Raw genomic sequence first — 18,904 nt, forward strand, 5'->3', positions numbered from 1 at the left:
ATTCCTTTCAGCCTCATTACAACAACCCAGTGCGGTAGGAAGAATGGCTGGCTCATAGGCCACCCAGAGAAATTCTATGGCACCTTAGAGATTCGAACCAGGGTCTTTCACATCCCAGCCTGGCATTCTCACCACTAGACCACACTAGTTATTTTGAGGTGGGCAAGTTACAGAGACCAATCACCTGAGAAAAGCAAGGGCGGGATCGATAGTCTGTGCTTTGATTTCCCTCTCCCTTGAAATCATGCCCCTCCGGAGCACTCTGCTGAGCTCAGTAATGTGCCCTCATTGCCAAGTATAATCGGGAAGAAGGCTGCGCATACATATTTGGAGAGGGGGCTAGGCATGCAGAAAGCCTCAGAAGCAAGCCGAGAGGCAAAGGAATATCCTTACGTTCAGACGCAAAGACACTGAGGAATTCAGGAATCGCATCAGTTTGGGGGCAAGGATGTTTTACACAGAAGAGAAAGGCTCCGTACAGGAGTGCTAGGCAGAAAAAGCAGCGAGACCGCAGCTCGAGGCTTCCTCATCGGGCGGGATTTTTTTTTTACTATTATTTTTTTCACCAACTTCCTTCCTGCTTTTAACTGCCGAAGCTCAAAGGCGAGAGGAGCAGGAAGAGCGCAGGGGGACCCCGGACGCGCCGCCAGCCAGTGAGTAGGTCTTCGGGGAGAGGAGAGGGGAGGAGAGGAGAGGAGAGGAGAGGAGAGGAGAGGGGAGGGGGCGGACGGACAAGTGGGAAGGAGGCCGAGGCGGAGGACAGCTTCCCCGTCGGCTAGAGGCGACAGAAGGGCGAGTCCTCACAAAAGGCGAGTGCAAAGCCAGTCCTAAGCAGGGCTACACACCGGCAGGGAGTGTTCAGGGCTGAGGAGTCTGCAATGCGGGCTGAGGGGAGAGGGAAGGGTCACTTTATGGAGGGCTAAGAAACTGGGAGGGAGCTTTCCTCGGGGCTTCCCGCTCCAGCAAGAAACTCGCCTAGCAACGGCATAATGCAACACTACTAGAATATAGGGGAATGCACATTCTTTTTTCTTTTTCTGCCTCAGTGGAAAAATCCATTCCTGCCCCTCCTCTCTCATGGACTCTGGAGGCTAGGCGTTTGTTTGGTGGATTGCTGCTTGTTGCCGGAGGCCCAAGAGCCAAGCCCCCAGGTTAGAGGAGGCGGGGGTGATTGATTGGTTCAGGAGCCTCTTCTGCCATAGGTTTCCAGGGTGAACTTGGTGCAGGTACCTTGTTGCCATGTCGGTGGCATAGGCCAAGGGGTTACATGCAGATGCCTCCTTTGGGAGTACAGTCCTGTGGTTAAGGACATCTGTAATCAGCACAGGACAAGTGCGTGGTTTCTGCAGCCCATGTGGGTGACCCTGAGCAAGACAGAACGCTTGGTAGAGCACTTTCTGCATGGCTTACTATGCTATCCAAATTACCAGCTCGGAAAGCTGCCATCTGGACAGAAAGGCACCTTCTGTCATGGTGGAAGAACATGCCTTGATCTACCAAGCTTTCTCCACAGGGTTTTTGTAAAACCCCAGGGTTTCTTGACAGCTCCAGAAGCGTTTAACCAATAGGGTGGAAGTTCATTTTAATATATATAATATGACCATATTTGGTTATGTCGACCTCCCCATATCCCAAAATGGCCAATAATGGGCCTGGAGGGGGTGGAAAGGGAGTGGGCCCTGGTCATAAAAATGACTTCCAGAGGTGTAGCAGGGAGGTGTGGTTTCTCAAAGCCTGAAGAATATTTCAGGGGGTTCTCAACAGTAAAAAGGATGAGAAAGGCTGCTTTAGACTTTGTCTTATTTTGCAAATAATTGATTCAAGGAGCTATTGTAGCATTGTTCCAGTTTCGCCTCCCACTGTCCTTATGAGGACCTAGCTACGAAACCTTAGCCCATTCTATTGTTTCATGCATTCTGGCTATACAATCTACTTCCCTGCTACAAGTCTAGTTGCCAGCAGAGAGTAAGTGGGTTGCAGGCCAGAGCTTCCATCCACAGTGTGGAAGGCTCCACCACTGGGACCATAGAAGTTCCATACCTGAAGTGGAAGAAATCTCTGTGGCCCTTATATGGTATCCTCATGCCTCAGAGGCCATTGCAATATTTTTAATGCAGCTTAATGAACAGTAATTTTTAAAGGTAAGGTGAAACAGGAGTCCAGTGGCATCACACAGACTGATAACATTTTTATGTAAGCACTGTGAGAGTGGGATAGTTCCTAAACTACAATGTGAAAGATAAAGCGAGTTGTAAAGTTACTGGCCTCAGCTGAGTGACCTGCCCCAGGTTGCCAATAGTGAATCCATCCCCTTCATGGATCTCCTTCAACGAAGGATAGTGGCTTTATCTGAGAAGGCTACAAGATTCAACACATATTTCACGACACCTTACTACTTTAAACCATTATTTGGAATTCACAGCCAAAGTGATAAAAGTGACCGAAGAGTGAATACAGAGGTCAAGAGACCCACCAGAAAAAAAAATCTGCCATCCCTGTTTAGCAATTGGATTTGGCAGAACTGGAGGCTGTAATCTCTCTGCTGGTGATTGAGAGTAGAGAACTAGGAGCATGGAAGTTATTCCAGATTAATATGCAACAAAATGACTTTTTATGTAGCATCTGCCCTTAGTTGGGATGAATTGTACCTTTGTTACTTAAATCACCATGCTGTAAGGACAAATATAATTTTCACCAGATTTATTTCTAACATGGGCAGATAGCAGGGGTTCAAATGGCAGTGCTGTAGTCGATTTGTTTGTTTGGAGATCAATAAAGTATGCAGCAAGGGCCATTTTAATGTGTCATAGTGCTTTTTAATTTTTTATTTGATCACTGGACATCTGTTTCAAGTCAAAAGACCCTTTCCCCCCAGCAATATGGTGTAGCAAGAAATTGCTATCAGTGAATTCTTAAAAAAAAAAATCCCCGCTTAAAGCTAAAGCTTCCTTTATAGCAGCAATTGAAGAATGCTAATACTGTGTTTCTGCTCTGGGAACATGTACTGTGGTACTATGGAAACAATTTGAAATCTGGGATGTGAAAAAAGGAGAGCCACGGGGAGATGTGTTGAGAGAAAGATAATGGATGAGGCAAGCAGAATCATTTGTGTAAGAGGGAGAAATCTTGGTTGTTGCTTCTTTATAAAGAAAAAGTATTGTGCCACTTTTTATTCAAGTTAGGGGGGGAAAGTCTTAGACAATGTATCTCTTGTTTCCAAGTGCCAAATCTTTCCATGGATGTGTGACTCTTGAGCCATCTCTTTTAAATTATTTCAGTATTCTGTATTATATGCTGCTTTACAGCTCAGAGCTGCAAAGGTTAATCTCTCGAGACTTTTAGGCAAGGCCCTTTCTTCAGGCTGCTGCTGTGATTGCAACCAACCTGTGGAATTTATACTATGTTGTGTATCCTCTGTCCTTCCTCCATGCAAGAAAGGTGAGGTATATGGTACAGTCCCATGTGGTATCATGCAGTGCATGAATTCTGCTTTGAAAGACACAATTTGCCTGGTATCATTACTCCTGCTTGAGGTGAAGCTGTAACAACAGAATAGACACAATTTTAGTTTTCATTAAAACAGGGAACGGAAGGAGCTAGATTGAGAAAGGTAAGTTCTCAACTCTCGTGGCTGTGAAGAAAATGCAGACTCACTGTGTCCTTTCTGTCCTTTGTTAGTCTTAAAGGTGCCACTGGACTCTAAATGTCCTGTGTTGCTTTGGCTTACTACTTTTGTATCTGGCTTTTACTCCACGGAAATCAGAGCACAGGTCTAACCTAACAGGTTACAACCCTTTGAGGAAGGTTAGGCTGAGAGATAACTTGGCTGAGGTCCACACATGACAGATGGAGCATTGAGACAAGAAAAATTATTTTCTCGACAATTTCTAAAAGCTCAGATTTGGGATCTAAACCTAAAATTCCATGATTGTCTCATAATGCTGCTCCTATCCATTCCTACATGCTGATAGTAAACAAATGTAATTGGGGGCTTAGAAAAAATAAGAACACCAAATTCTAGAAGGAACTAATAATCAAAAGAGGGAGTCGGGCTAGTTGGGCTGTTCAGTTAGTGACTTCTGTGTATGGCAACCCTTTTATATGAATTTACTTATTAAAACATTTTGGAGCCTGCAAGCATTTTTGGAATTTTGAGGCAAGGTGGCAGGTGCAACTACAAAATGGCTGCCATCCCCTTTGCTGCCTCACAACAGATTCACAGTTCCTGGATCTTAAGTGAGCCGTGGGGAGGATACATGAAAAGACCTTTTATCTGTCCTTTGGCTGCCCTTACAATAGCCCTGCCAGTTTTTCTGAAGCACAAGGTAGGCACGTGGGGAGTGCCCATAGATGCCAGGCTGGGGAAACCCATTAAAGTTCATCAACTTCACTACACTAAAATCAAGGGGAAAGTTATATATTCCCGGGGACTGGGATGGGGCGGGCAGCAGGGAGCAACCTGGGGCGTCCGTCCACCCACCCAGCAGCGGCCGTGGCCTGTGGCTGCTCCCGGCTGCCTTCTCCCTCTGCAACGCAGCGAGGCTTCTCCCGGAGCCGGGAGAAGGCCGGTGCCCCCCACCCACCCGGCAGGCTCCCTCAGCCTTCTCCCGGGCAGAGAAGGCCACTCTGGCCCCCACCCTTCCACCTGGTAGCGTCCCGGGGTGTTCTGGCGGGGCTAGGGGCCCCGGCCAGCGGAAAGGGACCCTGGGAGGGGAGGAGAACCCAGGCCAGAGGACTCACCGTGCGGGCTGGCAGGTCTGTCTGCGCGGTGAGTCCCCGGCCGGCCCAGGCGAGGCTGGGGCAAGCTCCCCATTGACGGCTCAGCCCTGGATGGACACTCAGAGGGCCCAATCAGGAGCCGCTTTGCGGCTCCTGATTGGGGCCTCCGAGTTTTTATCCTGGACAGGGCCCGCCCTAACTCCTCCCCAGCAGCCCTTACCCTTTATTTAATCCACTCTGCAGGAGTGGTTAAAGATATTTTCCACATAAGACATGTGTGTGTTTAAATTTGGGAAGAGGACAGTCTGTTTCCTGACAGAATTTAGAAACATAAATAAGATGCCTCAAATGTTGTGGCTGGGATCCTAAGTCCTTCTGAGAGCCATTTAAAATGGTTGAAGAGCCTGTAGGTAGCCTTGGGATAGATTGGGTATCTGGACACATGCTGCTTCTCTGGGGCCAGGCTTTGGATTAATTCACAAATGTATAGGACTTAGAATGAGACTCAGGGGTGTGGGAGCCTAGAACAGATGAATTTCACACTTAAGTTGGGCTCCCCAAAGGCCCAAGACAGGGATTTCTAAGGTTTCTAGGTCTAGGAGTAAGGATGGGATGGATTTCCCGGGAAGTGGTAATAGCAGGCTGCAATGATAGCGCCCCACAAACCCTTCATTTTTGTAAGAAGCTGTTGTCCCCATCTCTCTTCTTATATTCCCATGTTGCATTTTTAAAAATAGAAAAAAGAGGGAGGGGTTTGAAGGAGCAATCAAGAGGTCCCGCACATGTCAGCCTCCATGAATCAGACCAGGCTGTGATCAATTGTTAGTTTCACAGGGAAAGACACAGAGAAGCAGCCTGGCTTTTAGAAGAAGCACGTATATAGAGTGAGTGCCAGTGTGTTGGCTTTGTGTTCTTGTTCTCCTTTTGCGGAACATTCATATTCTCTGTGTGCGTGTGTGTGTTTGCATCCATCCGTCTGTCTCTGCTTCTGTATTTCACACGGCCCTTTCTGTCTGGGCTCAGGCAGTTGTTGTTCCTGTGTAGTAGTCTTTGCTAATTCCTTCATCTTTGGGTTATGCTTATAAAAAATTGGGGAGTGATGATTTTTACTGGGATACATAGCAGCTTAATATATGTGAAGGCATTTGATTTAAATATGGGGCCAAGTTCTTTTGGACTTTTGAGCTAGGAGAAGAACAGATTATATGAGTGGCAATGCAAGTAATGTCATTCCAAACCATCATTTGGGTGGAGCATTGTTATGTCTTTTTGTTTTTGTGGCTGCTGGTTTTATATCTGAAAAGAGTCTGCCTTAGCATTGTACATTGTATATGGTCTAGTAGTTATGTAGGTCCAGGCAAAGATATGTTTTCATAAAGCAGAGGCCTGTTTGTATCCAGACTGTTTGACATGACTGCTTCATATCTGTAAGATGGATGATTGCTCATTGCATGCATCCATCAATTGTGGTATGGTGAAATTGTTGAATCTGTAAGGGGTGGAGCTCCTCACCCAGATGATGTAGACTTTGCATGGTTTGGATTTCAGGTGGTCTCAACATGGCAGCTTGCTCATGTGAATCTGGCTTGAGAGCTTCCCTTATCAGTGCTTTCTATTTGTTTCCCTTCCTATAGCTTGCATTAATGAGCTGAAAGAAGCAGCACAGGGATCTCCTCAAAGGGCAAAATACTATTTATTTGCTGATGGTTACACTGCAATCCTTAATATGCTTTCTTGGGAGTAAACCACACTGAATGGACCTGAGTAGGATTCTAAGCAGACTCATTTAGGATTGCATAGCTGGCCACATTTTTCTGTCTCTGATTGAAACTTGGGTAAGACTCACTCTAGATACCTAAAGACAACTGTTGAAGCATAAAAGACAACTATTGAAGCATAAAAGAGAAGTCTGCTTAGAAAGGCCTTCATTCGCAGCTGGTGTCCACTAGGTGAAGCTTGGCTGTGTTCCTGGGCCTGTCCTGGACTATGACACTAGTGTCCTAAATTACAGTTGAATCAATTATGAAGTAAGCCAGGTGTACTGTCAGTGATATAGGACCATTCTTGACGTGGGGAATATTGGACAGTACTTGGCTGCTGTCAGTGATAAATGGTCAAAAGGCCATTTTTTGCCCATTTGGCTGGCCTGTTTTAGCCAGTCATAATTCAGAATGCATTCAACAGTTCAAACACTTCGCTGAGCTTTGAGGTCTGCTCAGGCTTCTGGTATTCTGTTTGCCTTTTGTTCTAGTACTGCATGATGTTTATTAATTGAAATATTTGTAATTAGCTTTGTTTACAAAATCAGTTTAAAAATCAACTTAAGAAGAATTACAAAACGATTGAGGGGACATCTTGGGGATGGTTTGAGATGCTACAGTTGTCAGCCAGTCAGCACTGTACACACCTCCCTTGTGCATTAGACTGGCGGAATTAATTTTCCCTGGGCTTGATCCTAGCCCAGAAATTGTTTGCCTGCTGTAATGCGTTGAGTATACTTCAAAGAGGGCTCAATTGATCAAATAATAGATTTTTGTATGTACCAAGAAAGTTCAGACAGTTTATTTGTTCAGTGATAGAAAAGAAGAAATGACCATCTGTACCTTCAAGACAAAGTTGGACAGGGGGACATGAAAATCATAATATTGCCATTGATTTTGCTTTCTTATCCAATGTGGGTAATGTAATTATTTAAATGTGGGCCTGGCTGTCACCAACAGACTGGCACGATGGAGCCTCAGGAAAGAAACTATCCACATTCTTCTTTAAACAAGGAAAGGAAAAATATTGTTTTATCCTCCCTGTTTCTGTAAAAGCCACTTGTGAGTAATGAAGGTCATTAAAAGGCTGCGTTAGTTTCCCTGACAATATAAGAAGAGCCCTGCTGGATCAGACCAATGGTCCATCTAGCTCAACAACATATTTCACCCAGTGGCCAACTTTGTGTCCACAAAGAAGGCTTTCCATTAATGCTGCTTCCTAGTACAAGTGCTGAGCATTTTCTGGTTCCTTTTAGTCACCAGAAAGGACAAGAAGCCAATTCTTCATTAATCTGTCCAACTTCCTGCTATAGTTATCCTTCAGGCTGCCATTACATCCATCCACAGTGAATTTCACAATTTCAAGAACTGAAGTGAGTAAAGAACTATTTCCTTTTGTCTTGTCTGCACCTATTGCTGATCAATTTCATTGGATGCCCATTAGTTATAGTATTAAGGGAGATGAGATAATCTCTGCCTACTTTTTCTGACCCATGCCTACTTTTACAAACCTCTATCCTGACCCCTCTTTGGCGGCTTTTTCTCTAAATTAAGATGTCCCAGATTCTTCAGCATTTCCTCCTACAAAAAGTGTTCCAACCCTTTATTCATGATGGTTTTCCGCTTCTGTACTTTCTCCAGCTCTGCAAAGTACGTTTCATGATGCAGTAACTAGAACTTCAGACAGTATTCCAAATGAGGCTGCACCATAACTCTAAACAAGGACATTACAATATGGGCTGTTTTATTTTCACTTCCTTTCCTAAATCCCCAGTGTGGAGCTTGCCTTTTCCCACATAGCAACTTTATCTTTTTATAGATTTATGCTATTTATGCAGGCCCATCCACAGGATGTTCCAAAAGGGGGGAGGGTTGCAATACATTCCAGAACCCTTGTGAAGCTTCTTAATTACTTCTGTCACTTTTTCATGAATTTTAAAACTCCTTTTCTATTATTTTTCTCTTGTACCACTTGTAAAAGACTTTCATTGATTCGATGACTAGCTTTTTTTCCCCCAGGGAATTAACCCCCCCAATCTCCCCCCGCCTTGTGCACGGCCTTGTATTTATGCTATCACTGGCCATAGCTCAGCAACAGAGCACATGTTTTGCATGTAGAAGGTCCAAAGTTTAATTCCTGCCATCTCTGAGTAGAAGGATCTTGGGGTAGCAGGACTGAGAAAAAAAATCTGTGCAATTGCTTGGTTTGCTAGTCTGTGGCAAAGGCACTGAGAGCCAGTGTAGCAGAGTATTGGACTGGGATCTGTGAGAAACTAGGGGCCATTCTGCACAACTGCTAATGTAGCTAATTTTGAGCGCTATCGAAAAGCGCTGCAATTAATAGCGGCAGGTCTTGGTAACGTACACAGGCGTTTTTCTTGGAAAAAAGGCTCTCCCACAAGCACTGTTCTCATAACACACAAGTTTCTGGTCTCACCATAATTGCAACAAAGGAGGCGATATTTTTCTGTACTTCCTCCCACTCCTGGCCGTCAATCACACCTAGCAGCCAATGAACTGTTGTGTTCGTGCTTCCCTTTAAAAACTGTTGCCCCCATTCTACCACAGAAGCTTGCTGGGTGACTGTTGAGTCCTCAGACTCCATCGTCTGAATAGCTAGACATTCCAGTGACCCTCCCTGTCTTTCCTTTAACGTATTCACTTATCCTTCCTGTTCACCTGCCCACCGGCTCACTAATGAGCTCTCCCAGAATTCCCTCCTCTATAATTGCCATAGGGGCAGAATTGGTCCTCTCATGTGACAAAGAGGGCTCTGCTTAAAGCCATTGTTGAAAATACTGTATGTGGCTTTAAGAATGGACTCCCTTCTCTTTTGGAGAAGTTTCAATACTTAAGGGTTGCTGCTCAAAGGCGTCTGCAACCAGGGCCTGGGTTGTCATAGGAACAAGCCACATGCTTCCTTCCTGTGCAGGAAGGGGCACCTCATTGTAACAGACAACAGCTATTTTAAGTATTGTGCAGTGGAGAAATTTCATGACATTTGCAAATGGAGTTTAATGGCATTTGTTTTCCTGATTTTTAATATTATGTTAAAAAGAGCATTCAGGTATTTTCCTTCCATTACATGCCTTTTAAATGCCAATCTCTTGCCAGTACTTTGTAGATCTAAATCCTTATAATTCACCGCCTGTAATATTGGCTTCATACTGATTGTAGTGGAGCTATTGAAGGCCGGAATGGGTTGTGATAGCAGCTGTTGAGTAACAGAACTACATATGTGATGGTTTATTATTGAAGCACTGTGTTTTTGCCTTGGTTTGGCATGAAAGGAAGTTTGTGACCTAGATGTGGTTTGCTATCAGAGGGGCTCTGCTTAATGCCACAGCAGTGTGAAACATTTTCTTTTAGAAAAGATGGTGAGGCTAAACATATCAATATTTTGGCTCAAGCTGTTCCTGTACTGCAAATCAGCTTGTACTTTCTTAAAAAAAAATACACCACCATGAAACTTGATCAACCCTTTCAATGGGTTTTAAAAATCCTAGAACCAGCTGCAGGCCATGTCCTCATAGATGATGCCTGTCATGTAGTTGACTAACTATAGGACCCATGGGAGGTGTAGCAAAATGTTGACATATGATTGCTATTATTGTTTACTGCCAAGAGAACACATGTGGGTAATGTTGATGGGATACATATTTTTTTACCGTTCATGCTACCATGGCACAAAAAAGTTCATAGGTGGGAATATGAGTGGCTATTAAGGAAGTCAGGGCTTGCTCCTGCAACTGTTGCAAACTGTTAGACTCCTTAATTGTTGGAATTAATAGACAGGAGTGACACTTTATGCTGTTTTCCCTTTCCTCTGGGCATGGCAGATCCTGTACATGGGATACAGGACAAGATAACTGTGATTATGTCAGGCTGCTATTACAGACTGTATATAAAATCACAGTCCAGCTGTTGTACCTTTGGACCCAACAGATTTTTTTCTTTCCTATCAATGCTACTCACTTTTATGCTTATGCAAATATTTAGATGGCTACACCTCAGATTTAATTTTTTCTTTTGCAACAGAAGCTCAGCTAAGGACTCGGCTAAGAGCCTCACCAGATTAATCTTTCTGCTGGCTGGCAACTTCCTCTACTGAGGCCAGGTGACCATGACTGAGAAAGACCCAGAGGTGCATGTGGAAGATGATGATGATGAGCTTGACAGCAAACTGAACTATAAGCCCCCACCTCAGAAGACGCTTCAGGAACTGCAGGAACTGGACAAGGATGATGAGAGTCTTGCAAAGTACAAGAAGTCCCTGCTGGGAGATACACCTGTAGTGGCAGGTATGGCCCACTGGTGGTGCTGTCAGGACACAGCTGACTTATGTCAACCCCATATGGTTCAGAGGTAGTTTGCCATTGCCTGCCTCTGCATCATGACCCTGGTAATCCTTGGGTTGATCCTGCTTTGCTTCCAAGGTCTGACAAGATCTGGCTAGCCTGGGCAATCCAGGGCAGGGCCTGTAGCAGAAGATCCTTCAGAGTTGGGATGAAGCCAGTATTGGCATGCATTGTACAGGGGAACTGGTATTATCTCAAGTAGAAGTGCCGTCTGATAAGTGGGGAATGGAGTCATGGTTTACTTGTTTAGTTTTGGTACTTGATAGGAGGGAAGATCACCTTCTGAACTCGTGACTTACTAGACATTGTTTACTCTTCCTTATATTAAAAACCACACTCTGTTTTCTCTTGATTAATGGCCTTTGTTTTCAGGGTTAATGTTAGAACATTGATTTAGTATGTGAAAAACCCTGGTTCCCAGCATTTACAATTATTAGTGGGAAATCGTTTGTAAATCTGGGCAATGCTTCAATCCTAGACAGCCCCAGCAAACCAGGCTGGCAGGATCATGTGGCCTCTTGCAGCAATCATACATGTGCTATGTGCTTCTGTTTTAACATGGCCACAATGCAGATCTTTCTGTCTGATTGACAAACTGACTGTCTCTGCTTCCTGACCCCACAGATCCCACAGTTCCCAATGTGGTTGTCACTCGTCTTACACTGGTATGTGACTCTGCTCCTGGGCCAATCACCATGGATCTCACTGGTAAGTGCAATTCTCTTCCTTTTGCTGCATAATGCAATGAAATGGGACTTGTGGCCCAAGTTTCAGACCAAGAACGTGTCTGAAATTATTTTCCTGTTTGAAGTTGATCCTGTGAAAACTAAGGGGAATAATATTCCCTGGGGCAGTAGCAATAGCTAAGCTTTATCTTTTGTATAATGCATTTCAAGCATTCAGAACACTTCATATGCATTATCTTGTTGATCTATAAAGGTAAAGGTATCCCCTGTGCAAGCACTGGGTCATGTCTGACCCTTGGGGTGTCGCCCTCTAGCGTTTTCATGGCAGACTCAATACAGGGTGGTTTGCCAGTGCCTTCCCCAGTCATTACCGTTTACCCCCCAGCAAGCTGGATACTCATTTTACCAACCTCAGGAGGATGGAAGGCTGAGTCAACCTTGAGCCGGCTGCTGGGATCGAACTCCCAACCTCATAGGCAGAGCTTCAGACTGCATGTCTGCTGCCTTACCACTCTGCGCCACAAGAGGCTCTTTGTTGATCTATACAACAACAGTATAAAATAGGGCGATACTATGATAGCCACATTACAGATACACTTTAGACTTTCAGGGATACCAAAACGCTGCAGGGGTGGGGAATCTGTTGAAATGATCTGCCCCGCAGCCAGATGGATTCAAATGACAATTAAAACAATTAGAATCAGAGCTAAAATACACAATTAAAAAAATTAACAACAAGGAGGAGGGATCACTGAGGGAACACCAAATGAAACAAAAAATCTTCACTCACTGGCAGGAGGTAGCAACAGATGTGGGAGAGTGGTGGGTGCCACTATGGAGAAGGCCCCCTGTCAGGTTGACTTCCCTCTAATCTGAGAAGGGGCACTTGATGCAGGGCCTGCAAAGATGACTGTTGTGGTCTGTCGGGTTCATGAGGGTGGTACCAAACCATATAGGGCAGGGGTAGTCAAACTGCGTCCCTCCAGATGTCCATGGACTACAATTCCCAGGAGCCCCTGCCAGCATTCGCTGGCAAGGGCTCCTGGGAATTGTAGTCCATGGACATCTGGAGGGCCGCAGTTTGACTACCCCTGATATAGGGGCTTTAAAGGTCAGCACCAGCACCTTGAATCATGCTTGTAATCAAACTGAGAGTGTGCATAGATGGGCCAAAACTAGAATAATATTTAATTGTTTTAATGATGTTTGTTTGGTGTTAAGGTTTTTAAAATGTGTTTGTAGAGCAATAGTGAGTTGTTGGTGGCCACAATGAATTTGTGGCTTACCCATTATGATCCACTAGTTCACATGCATATCCTAAATGTTCTGTTCTTTTTTAAACTTGTTGAAGAAAATATAACGTGACAATGAAATCACAGGTTGTAGAAATGTCCCCAAATTACAGAGTTTCAGGTTTTGCACAGGCTGGTGCTTGTTCTAGCACCTTCTTAGGGAACGGTTTCTGGTTCAGACTACAGCAACAGTCCCTTAGAAACTGCAGAGCCAAATAGCCCTTAGTGTTCCTAAGTTCAGCGCTACCAAAAGGGTCGGGCCTCACCTAATATGGGCTTCTTATTAGCAGCAGGAAGCCACAGCTTAGCAGAGTTTCCATGCTTCCTCTTTAGCTGCAATCTCTGAAAGAAGCAGAACCACAAACACTTAAAAAAAACCTTTATGCAGCCAGTTTGTGTGACACACCTACATTCATCTTATGCTTGCCTAGCAACGGCCATCCTCTTGCATAGCTTCCTTTTCCAGAGGAAATTGTGAAAGAGAACCTTTCAGTGTGCCGTGCCTCCCTCATGAAGTCTGTTGGAATGACACAAAAGTAGACCCTGTGGACACAGACACGTCAGCAGGCAGCCATAAATGGCTCCAGAAACTGGGCATAGGCAATAATAAATGTGTGCGTGTGTCTGTGTGTGTATATATATGTGTGTGTGTGTCTACAGATTTATTTATAACATTTCAGCGTAATAGAACAATATTAAAACATTTTAAACATTTTAAAACAGTCTAATAATTTACGTTAAAAACAGTTAAGGAACTCACTGCCTCCTCTCCGATGGGAGAGAGTGGGAGGTAATGTGCTTTGCTGTTAAAGTACCAAGTGGGCGTTCTGATGCTTGTCTTCGTATAGGCAGATGTCACTGTGTAGAGGCAGGCATTGGCAAACTGCCTCTGTTAGTTTCTTGTCCTTTATAGGCATTCATCTGTCTGCAGGTACTTATGCATTTTTCTACCCAGGGACAGGTTTTCATGGCTCTCCTGTTGATGGTGGGGCTGCAAATAAAGCATGGCAGTAATAGGGATCCCACATGGCAGGTTTCCCTGCCCCAGTCACCCAGAAGTGGCCATCCCACCAGAGCTTTTGCAGTTCTTCCCTTTCAATCAGCACTAGAATGTTGGTAGATTAAGATGCCATTTTCCCGATAGGTGTTAGCGTTTCTCTGAATTCTCATCAAGTCTCTCTCTGCTTTCCTTATGGGGGGTAGTCCTTTTCCCTTATGCCTCTTTTCTAGATGCTAGACGTTTACTTAAGAAAAAAAGCTGGGAATTCAGAGAAACTCTTAACAGCTACCAGAAAAATTGTATATCGATATAATGATATTCCATAACTGATAAAAAAATTAAAGACTCATACTGGGCAGGCGTAGGAAATGGATGCCATGGGGACAGATGTGAAAGAATGGCTGCCATGAGGACCAGAAAATCTGAATTTTCCCACCCACATATCAGCCATTCAGGCTTTACTGAACTCTTTGCCCAAACAGCAGGTTTGAGAAAGACTGGAGAAAAGCTAGGGAAGCACTGGAGATATGCAAATGCAGTATGATGCTGTGAGGAAACATGCAGAAAACCCCACCATCCACAAGCACTGCATGCACAGGTGACCCATGTGGAAGTCACCACAGATACTTAAGGCACATTGACAGTAAAGATTTTAGCTAGTTGTGGGAAGCCTGAGAACCAAGAGTGTAAAGGTAAAGGTAAAGGTATCCCCTGTGCAAGCACCGAGTCATGTCTGACCCTTGGGGTGACGCCCTCTAGCGTTTTCATGGCAGACTCAATACGGGGTGGTTTGCCAGTGCCTTCCCCAGTCATGACCGTTTACCCCCCAGCAAGCTGGGTACTCATTTTACCGACCTCGGAAGGATGGAAGGCTGAGTCAACCTTGAGCCGGCTGCTGGGATTGAACTCCCAGCCTTATGGGCAAAGCTTTCAGACGGCTGCCTTACCACTCTGCGCCACAAGAGGCTCTACCAAGAGTGTACTGAAAGGCAAAAAACAGTTCTGGAAATGGCAGGCAGACTTTGACTCCCAATGGAGATGGGAATAGAGAAAGGAAAAGGACCCAACCCCCCTGGCCTCCCCCCTCCCCCCCAGTGGAGGGGGGAAAGAAAGGAACGGCAGCTTATGCCCACCCTCATTCTCACGACTGCGGCAGCAGGGCCTACCACAGCTACTGTGGCTGCCACTCACTTCATATAGGATAGCCTTGTGCAAGAGTGGCCCTCCCAGGCCAGTGGCTCATTGGGATTTTTCTCCGGTGGTCTCAATGGTCAATCTGCCCCTGGTGGGAACTCTAGTGGAACTTGTGTGTGTGTGTGTGAATATTAGACACATCTAGCAGAGGAATCCCCTCCACACTTAACAATCCCCAGGATTTTGTAACAGTTAAGCTGGAATAAAATGTCAGTAGCATAGGTATGCCTAGACGTGGAGATGTTTGGAAAATGCTTCAGCTTGCTATGGTCAGAGGAGAAAGTGGGGGCATTTATTCTTTTGTCTGTGGCAAGATTAAATGAAAGATTGCTTGTTTTTTCCCCTCCTATAGGGGACCTTGAGGCTCTCAAGAAAAAGACTTTTGTGCTAAAGGAATGTGCTGAATACAGAATCAAGATCCATTTCAAAGTGAGTCCAATGGTTTTCCTTTGGTATGTTCCACAGTTACAGAATAAAAATGCCTATGGGAGGGTAGGGCAAATCTGCATGGTGTTGGTAAACATATCTTGTGCTGTCACTTTAAAACTGCTGCCAATTTCTAAGCATTTATTGTGTACCCCCAGTAATGGATTATTCCATTCTGGAAAGATTATTCATAGGTTCTGGGTGTTCTTAAACCTTATCTCAGTGTGCTGATGAATTATTTGTTTGTTGACTTGCATAGATTTCTCCCACTCCTTTAATGTTACACAGTAATAATATGTTATGGAGATTCTTACGGTGGTATAAAAGTCACAGGGGAATGGCTCAAAGAATGGCACAATTACTCTTGAAATACTACAATCCTATGCAGAATTACCTCAGTCTAAATGCATTGATTTCAATGCATTTAAGACTGGAGTAATTCTTGATAGGATTGCACTTTAAACTGCCTAAATCCAAAACAATGAATCAGGTGGAAAAAGGGGTTTGTTTGGGTAGGCGGTATGATTCTTTCTTGGAACCATTTATACTTTTGGTAAGCTCTCTCAGTCTATTCCCTGCATGACTGTGGTTTTTATAGACAATTAAATTGGCCTGTTTACACAAAAGGCATACCCCCCTGATATTTACGTAGAAAAGCGGTTGCTCTGTGCTAACAATGTCATGTTAACAGTACAGTTGTTACAAGGAATTATTCTATCCCCCCCCCCAATTTCTTTTAGTCTACATCCTGTACAATGCCATATTAAATGGGTTGGATCCAAGGAGTTTTTCCACTGGTGAGATAGGGAGGAAGGGATCCCCTTTGACCCCCAAAGGGGATGCTGGGAATCATGGGGCATATGTGGAGAAAAAACCAGACGTCCAAGGCTGGAACACTCAGCCCTGAGTAGGGTGCAATATAGAAGGGAAGCTAATTTAGATAGATGATAGCTATTTTACTTGGCCCAACTGTAGGCCTGGTGGAAGAGCTCCATTTTACAGGCCCTGCAGAACTTGGTGAGTTCCAACAGGACCCTAATATCTTCTGGAAGTTCATCCCACCAGGCAAGAGCCAGGGCTGAAAAGGTCCTGACTGTGGTTGAGACCAGCTGACCCTCCCTGGGGATGGAGACCACTGACCTGTTCATGTTAGATGAGCATAATGCTCTTCTGGTGACGTATTTGGAGAGAAGGTCCCTTAGGTATGCAGATACATTTTCTTCTTGTTAAGATTTAATTGGTAGGAAAAGTCATTTTCTTGTACCTCACTATTTTCCACAAGAAAATGTCTTGCCCTGCCACTGAAATCAGAAATGGTGCCATAAATGGAGAACATAAAAATGCAGAAGGCATAGTTTTATCACAACAATATACCAACTTGACGAAAAATGGAAACCAGGATGGCCAAGATCGACCTCTGCACTATCGGTGTTTAGTTATGGTAGACATTATTCTCTTTGGCATTTCACATGAGCACCTGTTTATGCCAGAGTTCCATGGCAATGCAGCGCTTTCAGCAGGGCTAGACTAAGAACATCCAGGTTCAAATCCCCATTCAACCATGGTGCTCACTGGCTGATCTTGGGCCACTTACTCTCTCTCAGCCTAACTTACCTCACAGGATGGTTGGGAAGACAAAAGGTAGGAGAAATTTGTTACGTTAAGCTCCTTAAGGAAGGGTAGGATAGAAAAGAGATAGGTAGACAGAACCAGCTTGGAACTTAGCACTAGCCCATGGTAAATGTCTGACGAAGAAAAGAAGAAATACTGCCACAGGTAAAAGGACATTGGAAAACCTGGTCAAAGCACAGGTTCACACATTGGAGCTTCCTGGGGGGGGGTTATTGGGGAATGGGGTGACTCCCCCCCCTGTTTTCTACTTTAGCAGCCAAAAAATGTGGATGAAGGATAGGAAGGTCATAAGAAAGGAGGAGGGAAAAATGAGGAAAGAAGGACAGCAGAAATGTGATCTTAAGAGCTGCTTCAATTTGCTGTGCTTTTCTCTTGCAGGTAAATAAGGAAATTGTATCTGGCTTGAAATATGTGCAGCATACTTTCCGGACAGGGGTGAAGGGTGAGTAAAAATGGACTATTTTGCCCTTGTCTTCAGCCCCACTTCCCCACTTCCCAGTTTCCCTACACCAGCAATACTATACTTCTTATTCTGTAATGAAGCATAACTCAGTATGCTGTAGGTAATCTCACACTCAAATGGAGGTTGAGTAGTATTGCTTTTAGTTGAGGTAGACTTTTTTTTTATCTTACCTTTTTTTGCAAGTGAGGGCTCATTTGAGACAAAGGGATACCAGTCATCTGATCTATGTGGCCTGATGTAATTGCCTTAATTGCCTGTGTTTCAGTTTATCCTGGCGTGTCTTTGCTTAACTCCCCCATGACAGACTCTTTTCTTGTGGTCTGTTTTTTTCCTAGTGGACAAAGCTACATTCATGGTGGGCAGCTATGGGCCACGGCTAGAGGAATATGAGTTCATGACCCCTCTTGAGGAGGCACCCAAGGGCATGGTGGCTCGAGGAAACTATCGCAACAAGTCCTTCTTCACCGACGATGATAAGCACGACCATCTCACCTGGGAATGGAACTTGGCCATCAAGAAAGAGTGGACAGAATGAGTTCCTCCTCATTTGCTTCCCTTTGCTTCCTCCTGCCTATTGCGCTGTATTATTCCAGGTGTGCCAGTCCTTGGCACCTGCATGCCACACTTAGTCCACCCAACCCCCTTACCGTCTCAAGAGATTCTGTTAACACAGGCCTTTGGACAGGCTCTGTCTCTCCTGCTGCTGCAGTGGAAACAATTGCAAGGAATTAAAACTGAGATTGAACACACTCCTTGCTTACATTTGCACGGGATCTGTCCTTGAAGTGCCTTTGCTAAGAAGACACACCTGCCCAACCCTAGTGCTATCAGGGCAAATAGATTGATGACACCTGACCCCAATGTAATGATATTTTACTGTTAGCCTTTCCCCCCTCATAGTCTACATTCACTGGACATGTCTTTGCCCTTAGGTGGACTGTATTTCAATTCAGCTTAAGTGCAATTCTCAAAATTATATTTGGAAATTTTGCCTTCTAAGGTAACAGGAGACACAGTTCCTGTCCTGTCCTGTCACATTTTCAATGTCTTTGAAAATAAAGCCAGTTTTGTTCTTTGCCTCAGAGTGATCCTCTGTTTCATATAGCATAACAGTGTCATGTTCTGTCTTCTAAAAATATTTATTGTCAAGCCCAGGCAGGTGTACAATACATTTCAAAAACTAGATCTAGATGCTTCTTTTAGCATATATGTCCCTTTAATGGACTATGGCATAAACCAGCTTTTAGGGACTGGATTTAGAGAAACTGGCTCTGAGCATCACCATTGCGTTCTGCAGAGCATTTGCATGACCTTCCGTTGCTCCTAATTAATTTGCATTGAATGCTAACTCTCTGAAGGAGCTGTCTCATTGAT

General features: G+C 44.5%; 1 protein-coding gene across 4 annotated transcripts; it reads left to right on the forward strand.

Annotated features, from left to right (window-relative positions):
* Positions 1–287: 287 nt before the first annotated feature.
* On the forward strand, positions 288–18,607 carry ARHGDIB (Rho GDP dissociation inhibitor beta). 4 transcript variants are annotated; one of them, XM_077339233.1, is made up of 6 exons: positions 288–657; positions 10,518–10,780; positions 11,462–11,545; positions 15,362–15,438; positions 17,446–17,509; positions 17,866–18,607. In XM_077339233.1, the coding sequence occupies exons 2-6, from the start codon at positions 10,603–10,605 to the stop codon at positions 18,063–18,065; spliced, it is 603 nt and encodes a 200-aa protein (XP_077195348.1). In that variant the 5' UTR covers positions 288–657; positions 10,518–10,602; the 3' UTR covers positions 18,066–18,607. The 4 variants fall into 4 exon arrangements, with proteins under 4 accessions (XP_077195348.1, XP_077195345.1, XP_077195347.1 ...); XM_077339230.1 differs by having other exon boundaries at positions 292–653; XM_077339232.1 differs by lacking the exon at positions 288–657 and adding an exon at positions 680–809.
* The last annotated feature ends 297 nt before the right edge of the window (positions 18,608–18,904 follow it).

This window comes from Paroedura picta, chromosome 5 (genome assembly GCF_049243985.1).
Source record: "Paroedura picta isolate Pp20150507F chromosome 5, Ppicta_v3.0, whole genome shotgun sequence".
NCBI lineage: Eukaryota > Metazoa > Chordata > Lepidosauria > Squamata > Gekkonidae > Paroedura > Paroedura picta.

Bases quoted from the DNA above. Each gene is read 5' to 3' on its own strand.
- ARHGDIB (XM_077339233.1), top strand. From the start codon at position 10,603: ATGACTGAGAAAGACCCAGAGGTGCATGTGGAAGATGATGATGATGAG. The intron at 10,781-11,461 runs GTATGGCCCACT...CTGACCCCACAG, and splicing joins AGATACACCTGTAGTGGCAG to ATCCCACAGTTCCCAATGTG. The intron at 15,439-17,445 runs GTGAGTCCAATG...TTTCTCTTGCAG, and splicing joins GAATCAAGATCCATTTCAAA to GTAAATAAGGAAATTGTATC.